The sequence below is a fragment of the Malaclemys terrapin genome, chromosome 1 (assembly GCF_027887155.1).
Source record: "Malaclemys terrapin pileata isolate rMalTer1 chromosome 1, rMalTer1.hap1, whole genome shotgun sequence".
Classification (NCBI taxonomy): domain Eukaryota; kingdom Metazoa; phylum Chordata; order Testudines; family Emydidae; genus Malaclemys; species Malaclemys terrapin.
The window spans coordinates 330,834,100-330,845,777 of NC_071505.1; the positions used below are offsets into that span (position 1 = coordinate 330,834,100).

At 44.2% G+C, this 11,678-nt stretch overlaps 1 protein-coding gene across 2 annotated transcripts in view; it reads right to left on the bottom strand.

Moving 5' to 3' along the window:
- CCDC81 (coiled-coil domain containing 81) overlaps positions 1 to 8,582 on the bottom strand; it is a 35,026-nt gene extending 26,444 nt beyond the window's left edge. The window contains exons 1-5 of one of the 2 annotated variants that reach the window (XM_054015694.1): positions 8,382 to 8,582; positions 7,297 to 7,358; positions 4,839 to 4,995; positions 2,660 to 2,916; positions 1,240 to 1,325 (exon numbers count right to left, since the gene is read on the bottom strand). In XM_054015694.1, coding sequence (XP_053871669.1) covers positions 1,240 to 1,325; positions 2,660 to 2,916; positions 4,839 to 4,995; positions 7,297 to 7,358; positions 8,382 to 8,460 — 641 coding nt within the window. In that variant the 5' untranslated portion in view covers positions 8,461 to 8,582. Of the gene's footprint in view, positions 1 to 1,239; positions 1,326 to 2,659; positions 2,917 to 4,838; positions 4,996 to 7,296; positions 7,510 to 8,381 lie in introns of those variants that run through there. The other variant, XM_054015693.1, reaches the window with a different exon arrangement.
- Positions 8,583 to 11,678: the final 3,096 nt, after the last annotated feature.

An 11,678-nucleotide genomic window follows, 5' to 3' on the forward strand; every position in this document is an offset into this window, starting at 1 on the left:
CTTTCATGGGGGAGACGAGCATTTCTCAAACTGGGGTCCTGACCCAACCGGGGTTGTGAGGGGAGGGGGGGTCTCAAGGTTATTGTAGATAGGTTGTGGTATTGCCTCCCTTACTTCTGCACTGCCTTCAGAGCTGGGTGGTCGGAGAGCAGGAGCTGCTGGCCAGGCACCCAGCCCTGAAGGCAGCGGCCCCCGCAGCTGCAGTGCAGAAGTAAAGGTGGCAATACTTGGTAATGGGTACTCAGCACCTCTCAGGATCAGCCCTTCAGTTACCTAAAGTCCACCCAAATGGGACTCGGAGGGAGAGGAAAAAATATAACTAATATATTTTAAAAACCTCTAAAAATTACCTAAAATGTCATGACAGTGCTGTAATTTTACAGTTCAACATATCATGAGGTACTAGGACTAGAAATAAATGATTTATACTATTGGAAAGTCCTTGTTTTCTAATGGTGAAAATCTACCCCTGATGATTCACAACGTGTCATATCTTAAGCCCATAACTGTTACATGAATGGATAGTTCCTGTTCTGAATCAGTGTCATGGGGGCGGGAAGGGGGAGAAAGGGTGGAACTCCTCCTCTGGGGGAAAGGAGCAAATGGTTCCCTGGGAGATTGTGTACCTCAGTTAGGTTAGGAAGGGAAGGGAATTACCATATTCCATTGCTATTGAAGAAGGAAGCTTTTTGACTTGTCACTTTTTACTGTGGATCTTCTACCCAGGAAGACTGGTGGTAGGTATTCATTCAGTTGAATGCCACAAATACCAGTAAAATTACATGATCATATGACTTTTGTAAGTCCAAGGCCAGATCCATAATTTAAGGAAAGCTGATCATGTAAAAATCAGACTGTACATATTTTAACTCTTTTTGAAATCTTACACAAAAGAAAGAGATGAGGCAAGTGAAGCATTATGAAAATCATTATCTAACCTTGTCTACACCTGGAAGTTAATTCAGATTATGTTAAAGTGTGAAGTTAAAATGCAACAACTATTCCTAAATAACTCCATGAGTGGACTCTCTGATCCTGGGATAAAAGTGCCTTGTTCCAATTTAGCTTAATCTTTTTTAAAGTATAAGAGTGCCCACACAGAGTTATCCTGGAATAGCTACCCTGAATAGGTAATTCCATGTGGAGACAAGCCCTAACACAATAGATTCAGGGCTCCCAAATGTAAGATAGGAGATGCTAGCTTGGTCAGTGAACTGGTAAAGAAGCAAAAGTACTCACCTTGGAAACATGACAACACTGCAAGCACGGGTCTGAGACATTGCAGTTTCTCTGCCTGAAATAACTGAATCGCCTGTCCCGGGCCTCTACAACAACAAACATTTGAGAGAACTCGGAGGACATTGTCTCGCAGGTAACAAACAAGGCAATCCTTTCTACTTCTAAAACAACAGGCTGCTACTCCAAAATCCTGTCACAAAATCCTATTTCATTCACATTTGCCCTTCATTGTAACTGATAGAAACTGTCCCAGCCAATCGCTGATAATGAATGATAATATTGTCATGATTTCTGAGTGGCCAGGAATCATTAGACTCAATAAAGAGGCTATTTACTTTCCAGTAGAGAAGCAAGTGGAGACAGGTACATGGTTAACACATGTTACTAGCATGGTTTTAAAGCACTGCTTGGTTGGTTGGTTTGTACAGTTCCTGCAGATTATGGATTTGAACAGACTGCAATTAGTTCAGTTAAGGTTTCATTCACAAAGTTGCAGCAAGTCTTTCCCACTACTAAAATGTCTGTCCTCGTACCAAGGAAGGACACAAACTCAGGCCTTCTTTTTCTTTGCCCAAAGTACTATTATTCATTTGTACAACAGTAGCACCTAGAGGTGCTGATCAGGGCCCTGTTGTGCTAAAGGTTAAACAAACATGTAGTCAAGAGACGGTCCCTGTTCCAGAGAGCATTATGACAAGATGCAATACATAGGATTGGGAGAGAGACACTGGATGGGACTCAGGAGATCAGGGTTTTGTTCCAGACTCTGCCACAGCCTTCTTACGTGTCCTTGGGCAAGTCACTTAGGGCATGTCTACACTACAATCAGAGGTGTGATTGCAGCACATGTAGACATACCCAAACTAGCTTTAATCTAGCAAGCTCAGGTACCAATAGCAGTGAAATCATGGCAGCACAGGCTAGCCACCTGCGTCCATACTCAGATCCCCTAGCAGACTCATACCGTGCCACCATGGATTCACTGCTATTCACCTGAGCTAGCTAGAATAAAGCTAGCTTGGGTATGTCTACATATGCTGCAATTGCATCTCCGATTATAGCGTAGACATACCCTGACTTTGTATGTGCCTCAGTTCCCCATCTTTAAAATAAGGATAACTGTGTTTCCTTTGAGCTGTCCTGGCTGTTGAGATTGTAAGCACTGCTGATCAGGGACTGTCTCTTACTATGTGTATCCACAGCACCAAGCTCAACAGGGCTCTGAACTTAGTGGAGGCCACTAGGCACTACCAGAAAACAAATAATAAATACATTATAATAATATGGGAGGACAAGGTAAGAATAATACAGTACAAGACTGGCTGTGTGCACAGAGTGACTCACCACTTGCCTAACAGGCATTATTGACTGATACTGACTCAAAATAATTTAAGTTCTCCTGGGAAAATGATAAACTTACATTGGAAAGAGCTTTCACGAGATTGCCACTGCCATCCATGGCTTGAAGGAAATCTTTGTAAAATTTCATTTTCACTTTGTTGTCCCGGATAACGAGAACTCCAATTCCCTTGAAAGTGAATTCAACATTCTGTTTGATAGCGATGGATCGTGAGAAAAAAAGCAGGGTCTCTTTTACACATCCTTCCACTATCTCCCTGTTAAAGGGACCCTCCAGGGATAACATGATGAAGTTCAGTTGAATAATTGGGATATCACCTGAAATCAACAATCAGGGGAACCCAGTAATTCAGACAGCAAGCAGACTTCCTAAATAACAGCAGCAGCAAGGCTGTGAATTAATGGGTCACATTTTGCACTTACATAGCACCTTCCTGTAAGAGGCGCAAAGCACTTTACAACCTTGAATAAAGCCTCACAAAACCTTTATGAGGCTATTATCATATCCGTTTTATTAACCTTCTTACAACTCCATATAGCTCGTCATCCTGAAGGACCCCAAGCTCTTTAAAAGCAAACTGATATGCCAGCTATACAGGGATGACTTCCTCAATATGAAAATACAAAAATGAAACATGGCAGCTATACAGCACAGGATTTCAGGACAGGAAGTGAAGAATACTGTATGCAGTTGAAATTGCAGGGGGATGGAACATGAAACCAGAGTAAGAATTTAAGGACCCCATTCTTAAATACAAAAAGAAGAACAGGAGTACTTGTGGCACCTTAGAGACTAACAAATTTATTAGAGCATAAGCTTTCGTGGACTACAGCCCACTTCTTCGGATGCGCATCCGAAGAAGTGGGCTGTAGTCCACGAAAGCTTATGCTCTAATAAATTTGTTAGTCTCTAAGGTGCCACAAGTACTCCTGTTCTTTTTGCGGATACAGACTAACACGGCTGCTACTCTGAAACCATTCTTAAATACAGTGATCTTTGATAACCACAAGTGATCAGAACTTTCATTTTGCAACTCATCTTAGAGATATGGTGCCTGATTCTGCACTCCATTACACCCTTTGCTGCATACCAGTGTAACTATTAACTCCGCATTACAATTGAAATCCGCATAAGCCCAACATAATGCAGAGGAGAATCAGGCCTGGTCTACGCTCAGTTTTTGTACCAAATTAACTGTTCCAGTTAAGAGTGCAATTTTCTTTAAAACCGATATAGTTAAATAGTACAACCCCAAGTGTGTACACTATTTATGCAGGTATAAAGGTACCGTATATCTGCATAGCTTATGATGGGAATAAGCATTACTGTATAAGCACAGCTTATTCCCATAAGAAGGCATAGCCATATAAGGCATTGATAACAGTGTAACTGCATCCTTACTCATCATCGATTTAATGATACCAGTTTCAAACCAATATAGCTAAAATGGTAGAAAGACTGTGCTGGCCAGTTCTTAGATCTTTTACCTTCGACAGTACAGTGCCCTAACAATTTGTCTGCCAATTTCTTTGCCTTCAGTACCCAGTGTTCTCTCACCGGGGGGCACCAGACTGAGACTCAAACTCAAAAGAGGATTTTTTTTTTAAAGCAACCCCATGCTGCACAAGAGGCATAATCAATACCATTGCTCCCCACTCTGTGCAAACATGGTGGTATTGATGTGAAACTACTTTTGTTCAGAATGCATACAGCTGAACATGTGCTTCATAAAATCTATTGTTTGTTTGGGTCTATTTTAAGCTGTCTCCAGCTGATTACTATATTAAGGTGTGTGCCACTAAAATAAAATAAAAAAGCTGTTGCAGGCCACTTTTGACTTGGAGTTGTGCATGTGTAAAACCTGGCACAAAGCTTTGAATTTGCAGAGCTAAAGTCTTGTGCAAGATGCATGTGGAACTTCAGTGGTACTAAAGTTTTATTAGAATATATTGCAGCTACCATAAAAGCTCCACAGATGTGGCATTATGCAGTCAGAAGGTAAAAGAACATTTCAAACAGAAACATTCTAACCTTACACAAGATATAAACATAAAAGCAACGGTGTCTTGTAAAGAAATTCCCTCTTGGTGTCTTTTCAACAGAGCTTAAGTTGTTATCAGTGAAGGAATTCTATACATGTATCACATTTGGTTCCTTAGCTATTAACCTTGTCAGATATTTTATAGCACAGGACAAATATGTTTCAAGGAAAGGCAAATGCCATAATCAAACTTCTTACCAGGAGTCTGTATTTTGGCAAGTTTGAGTCCATGAATCTGGGCTAGTTTCTCAGACAGAAGAAACACAGGTCTTTGAATAAGGATAAATTTATTGTTGCCAACATCTAATTTTTGTCTTAAAAAAGAGAATGTTCCAAGCCCTGGTATTTGGACACCCTGAAAAATAACCAATAATAAGTATTCAGGAAGGAGGGGAAACATTTTTGCTTCTAAATAATCGCAATCAATTCATAATTTGTCATTCTATGCCAGAGCATTGTGATGGTGGTGATTGACATCCCATCCACACCTTATGTTTTCCGGTGCAGGGGAGCAGGATGGGGCAGTTCTCAGAGCTCCCTGAAAGCACCAAATATTTCCTATTTTTCTCCTCTCCCTCCCTTTTCGCTATTTGAAAAAAAATCATTGATGTAGTAACAGCAAAATAAATATCCCTAATCTAGAGAAGCCCCAAAGAGCTCGACTCTGCAAATCCTCACCCCAATGAGTCAGCCTCCTACCCACACAAGTAGCACCAGAGGCTATAGTTGGACTACATTCCCGAGTAAGGACTACTCCTACAAGCAAGGATTGGCAGGAGCAAGATCTAAGTGCTTAACTTAGCAATCTAAATACCTTATGAAACGTATATTTCTTTAAAAGCAGCAAAGAGTCCTGTGGCACCTTATAGACTAACAGACGTATAGGAGCATGAGCTTTCGTGGGTGAATACCCACTTCTTCGGATGCATGTTAGACACAGTGAATTGAAATAGCCAAAGATGTGTGTTAGGGTACTGCTAGATTTTTCTGGAAACCCCAGAGCAATCTATTGGCTTGGTACCAATCTTAATATATTTGCCATTTTGTGGATGGCTAATTTTTAAAATAAGGGGGGTTACTTCCCCTTTAAAAACAAAAGAAATGAGCACAATGGGGTTTTTTAATCTGTTCTTAGCATGTAAAACAGGCATAAAGGTAGGGTTACCATTCGTCCGGATTTACCCGGATATGTCCTCCTTTTTGTGCTAAAAATAGCGTCCGGGGGGAATTTGTAAAGCACTCACAATGTCCGGGATTTCCCCCCTCCCCTGGAGCGGCTGGGAGGGCTGCAGGAAAGTCCCGGGCTGGACTCCGGAGCAGCTGGAGAGGAGCTCCGCCCTGCATTCTGAGCAAGTGTCTCAGCACAAAGTGCAGCCCTCCCCTTTTGCAACTGGGAGCAGTTACTGCCATGCAGCGTAGCAAAACGGGAGCGAGAGCACTTTGTGCTGATACAAGGGCAGCTCTCCCCTGCAACCCGGTCCGGGCCAGGGACCGGGTTTTGTTGTGCAGGGCCAGGGACCGGGTTTTGTTGTGCTGGGGAGCTTAGCCACGTGTCCGGCTCGCACAGAGCCCAACACCCTGTTCTGAGCAGCAGGGTAAGGGGGGCAGGAGAAGGGGCAGGGAGGTTCTGGAGGGGGCAGTCAAGAAACGGGGGGGGGGGGCTTTTTGGGGGGAGTGGAGAAAGTTTTGGGCAGTCAGGGTACAGGTAGGGGGTAGGGTCCTGGTGGGCAGTTGGGGGGGGGTCTTAGGAGGGGGCAGTTAGGGGACAAGGAACAGGGAGTCTTAGGTAGGGGGTGGGGTTCTGGAGGGAAGTTAGGAGCAGGGGTCCCAGGAGGGGGCAGTCAGGGGACAAGGAGCGGGGGGGTAGGGGGCTGGGAGTTCTGGGGGGGAGCTGTCAGGGGGCAGGAGTGGGGAGAGGGATCGGAGCAGTCAGGGGACAGGGAGCAGAGGGGTTTAGATGGGTTGGGAGTTCTGGGGGGGGCTGTCAGGGGGCAGGAGTGCGGAGAGGGATCGGAGCAGTCAGGGGACAGGGAGCAGAGGGGTTTAGATGGGTTGGGAGTTCTGGGGGGGGCTGTCACGGGGTGGGGAGTGGTTGGATGGGGCGTGGGAGTCCCAGGGGTCTGTCTGGGGGTGGGGGTGTGGATAAAGGTTGGGGCAGTCAGGGGACAAGAGGCAGGGAGGCTTAGATAGTCCTGGGGGGCAGTTAGGGGCAGGGGTCCCAGGAGGGGGTAGTCAGGGGACAAGGAACGGGGGGAGGGTTGGGAGGTCAGGGGGGGCGGGAAGTGGGAGGGGCAGGGGCGGGGCTAGGGCGGGGCTTCTCCCGTCCTCTTTTTTGCTCGCTGAAATATGGTAACCCTACATAAAGGGCTAAAATTCCCACCTCTGTAAAAAGTGTTAAGCTTCTTTACATATAGATCTATGGTTTTTTTTTTTTAATCTAACTTTACTATGCTACACTGTGCTGAATAACCCAGTAAACTAGGTAAGAGAAGCCTGTGGCACATTTGTGGACTACAATGTACCTTTGGTTTGATCTGCCTGTGCCTGCCTCTTGCTTTAAGAGGAGGCGTGCATAACTGGTTTTAGTGGCATGGGCGTGCATCAGAATCATTAGAAACATTTGGGTTCAAGAGGAGGAATAAGATGTGAGTCCCACCTTGTTCATGGAGAGCTGCCGTTCCACAAATTCAGACACATTGGCCCAAATACTAAAGACTTCTGAAATGCAAGTGAAACACAATATGTCATGATCTCTAGATGGCAAGCACACAAATTCACCACACTCCATGGAAAATAGGACTCTTCTTTTCTGACTAATATGACTGCAGGATCCCAGTGTAATCACAAGCATCCTGCATAGTTTATACATTCACTACAGAGCAATGGTACTTGCTCCATAGTTAAGTTTTCAATCAAGTTCCATTTTAAACCTGATTTGGACTTCAGTCCCTTCGAAAACCCTCAGTAAGAGTCTGGAGTTGAAAAGATTTTTTCTACAAATTCTAAATGATTTGGGCAAGGGGTTCTTGCAGCCTGACACATACAAGTGGACAGGTGTTCAGAGTTTAAAAACTAGTTTTCACAAGCTTAGATTTTTAATTTAGAACAAGGCCTGTCATTTCTGGCAATGTCACTACAGCACAGCAAAGCACCATAGGAAGCTTAAAGCTTTCATTAAAAACCCAAATACCCCTCTTCCTCCCAAAAGCAAACCTTAAACCCAGTCACTAGGGAAACTTGTCAATGGAAGTTCCATGCAAATGCTCGTGAGAGAACTGGACTACTGAGAGGCATAACAGGATCCGACAACCCTCCTATATTTCACACACCATGTTATGTTTAAGCTGTATTTTATCCTTGGATAGATACACACACTATACTCTTCTAGAGCACCAAACACTAACTAAGATGAATTAAGTTGGGCAAATCTCCCTCCCATGAGACTAGTATTTCTCCCATTTTACAAATGGGGAAACCGAGGCCCAGACTTTTGGCAAGTGACTTTTGTTCAAAGATCACGCAGAAAGTCATTGGCAGAATCAGGACTAGAACCCAGACACCCTGGCTGCCATGTCTGTGCCTAAGGCACTGTACATAGCGCTGTAGGGCAAGTGGCGGGATGGATGGGCATCCCCGGCATGCACCAGACACACAAAGGCCCTCTGGAGAACACTGTTGTAGGTAGGAGTCTCCCCGATGAAATTCACACGAATCAGGCTCCGGGGGGCGTGAAGGCCTTACCGTCCGCTGTGAGCTTCGGGAGCGTTGGGAACACGGCCCTGCCAGACTCGAGGATTGCAGCATGGATATTGTCCAGCATTTTTACATCCCCCACCAAGGTGAAGCAGCAGAAAGCAGAGGGACGTGTGCTGCTTTTCCTCTTCCAGGAGGCTGTCACCTTCCTGCCTTCCCCACCTCTCACCTTCTCTGTACTTTAGCACACTGCCCTCCTAGCCTCTCCCCCATTCCCTGAGCCCCTGAGGAGAGAAGGAAGGAGAAGGCAACAGACCTAGCTGCTGGGGCCAGGGATTCAATGGGCTGCTCAGGGGGAGGGGGAGGGAGCCTGCGGGGGGAGGGGGGAGCCGTATCCAGGACGCGAGAGAAGCTTACTGTTGCTAGAGTTTACGTCATAATAGGGGCTGTAGGGCCCCGCCCACCCGTGAGTTCCTGCCTGGAGCGCAAGGGGAGGTGATCCCAGGTGGGTGTGTTGCACTCCAAGCATCAGCCAGGCAGTGGAAAGCTTACCTGCCCACTCTGCCTCCTTTTGGATGAACTTTAATGCATTGCTTAGAGTCTGGGAAGGAAGGATTTATTTGTATTCGCTCTTTCATTAAGACCTAACCATGCAAATAGCCACAGCCCCTGGTTGCTTGAGGACAACATTTCCCCTTTCCCTTAGTGAAGTTAGTTTGCTCTCTCTCCCCAGCACGATAATAATAAAAAGACTAAAAACCAAATCCAACCTGAATCCTCTTTAAAATGCAGATAACCACTGCACAAAAGCGCAAAATACTGCTGTGTAAAATATCTGTGTATTGTGGGAGTGGTTTGGGAATAATTTTTATAGTCATCAAAATCTATTCAGAATGAAAGGCAGCACGCTGTAGGGCAAAGGGCAGAGCTTAGCTGCCTACAGTTCACATTAGTATTTAAATGGGGGGTGAATACAGATTTTTAGTGGGAGTGAGGATTTAGTGTGTGCACACACATTTTCTTTTGCATAAACAGAGACAGTAGAAGACCCAGTTGCAGCTATATAACATTCCCAGGACAGTTTTATCTCATCATAGGAATTCCTAGAGCTGCTGACAGCACATTACTAGAGCCCCAAAATGACACATGTAAATACACTGTAATGTATAGGGTGGTCAGACTAGCCTCTCTTGGGCTATCAATCACAACTAAGCATTTAAAAAGGAAGAGCTTTTTATACTGGCAGGGAGGGGAGAACTAAGCTATCCTTTTCCACAGAAAAGCCCTAACCTTTGCTATATACATTGGTGCTGGTGGGTTCAATAAGGCCTGAAAGGGGGTAGAGATGGGTTCTCCCCCCCCCCCCCCCCCCACTCCACCTCTGATTGTGCAACTTCAGGCAAGTCACTTTCTATGTGGTTATCTCTCCATCTGTCAATTGGGGAGAGTAATGCAGACTCTCCTTTGGGACATGCATGCTGATCTATCTAAATACGAAACCACCCACACACGGTTTACCTTTAAACTAAAATGCTGCATTGCTTAGTGTGTTCTTTACGTAGCATTGTTCTGTACATTAGATGGAATATGGAGACCAAGGCCACGTCTACAGCAGGAGCACTTTGTGAGGGTAGCTATACCACTATACTATACCAGCAAAGCACTCCTAATGGGTATAGTTTATTCCAGCCCCCAAGCGAGATAAGCTACACTCTCAAAAGTGTAATTTTGCTATTATCACTTCATCTACCCTACATAGTTCTGCTGGCACAGCTATATCTGGTGAAAGGGTAGGATCCCTGCCACTCTTCACTGACAGAGCTATGCCAGGAAAAGTATTAAGGTTGACCTGGGAACAGCCCCCCCCCTGCCTCCTCATGCACACTATTCTTTACAGGGACTGGACTAAAGCCTGATCTACACCGAGTTTTTTTTATTGATTTAGCTATCAGAAATGTGATTTTCTACCAAAACAGCTACATCAGTAAAACCCCTAGCATGGACAGTTAGAGTGGTATGAAAGTTGCCTTGGAGTGGTGTAGTTGTTTTCCCTTCCAGGAATATACCAGTATAATTGCATCCACCTTAAAGGGAGGTGCACTACTTTTTAACTAGACTAGTATATGTAAAGCAGTACAATGTGTGCGTTTCCAAGCCCTTAGATTGCCACAAAGGAAATGGAGAGTTATAAAGAAAGGGTATTGTCACATGTAAAAAGTATATATGAAAAAACACAACCAATGAGGTGGAGGAATAGTTATCCACATTTTAGGAATTAAAGGAACATTATCTGCTGAAAAAGAATAACATGAGTTTTAAAACTCAAATGTAGTTTTAAAATCTAGTTTCCTTTTCATTTTTAGTGCTCATAGACTAAGGTCAGAAGGGACTATCATGATCATCTAGTCTGACTTCCTTGCACATCGCACACCACAGAATCTCACCCACTTACTCCTGTAATAGACCACTAACCTCACTACTGTTTATGCTGTTTACTTTCTGCATTGCTGTTTCCTTGGACAATGGAAATAAACTAGGCACTTCCCGTAGTAGGCTGGAAGCAGTCCCTCAGTCTTGCATTTGTAAAACTTTGATTTATTGGTATCTTACCCTGCACATGTTCCTTTGAGTGTATATGCGCACACAAGAATCTCATTTAGCCAATAAAGCCTAGAACTCATCTTTGATACAGTGCTTTACACCCATAGATTGCAAATCACTTTGCAAAGGCAAATATCTTTTTACACACAGCAGAGGGTAACCAGAGGGCAAGTGTGAAAAATTAGGACAAGGGTTTGGGGGTAATAGACACCTATATAAGAAAAAGCCCCCAAAATCAGGACTGTCTATAAAATCAGGACATCTGGTCACCCTAACACAGAGAAACAGGCAATTAAACAACTCAGCCATGATTTTCAGAAGTGACTAGTGATTTTTGAATGCCTTGCTTTTTCATACCAAATCTGAGACCCTGTAAAACAGAATGATCTTCAGGAGGTGCAGAGTAGCTGTCCTCTTAAAAGCACCTCCCAATCTCTAAGGTGTTAAGAATAACACCCAGGTAAGGAAGGGAAGTACTATTAGCCCCATTTTATAGATAGGGCACAGACAGATTAAGTGACTTTTCTAAGGTCACTACGAAGTCTACAAGAACAGGTAGTTGAAGCAGGTCTTCCAAATCCCAGGCTAATAGTCCAGTGGTTAGAGTATCTTCCTTCCCACTGACATTTGAGCCACTGTCTCACTTAGAAAAACAAGACAGACTAGATTTAAACAATCTTAAAGTGAACTTTAAAATTCCAAATTGCATTTTTTTATTTTTAGGCATGAACAATTTACTGCAAA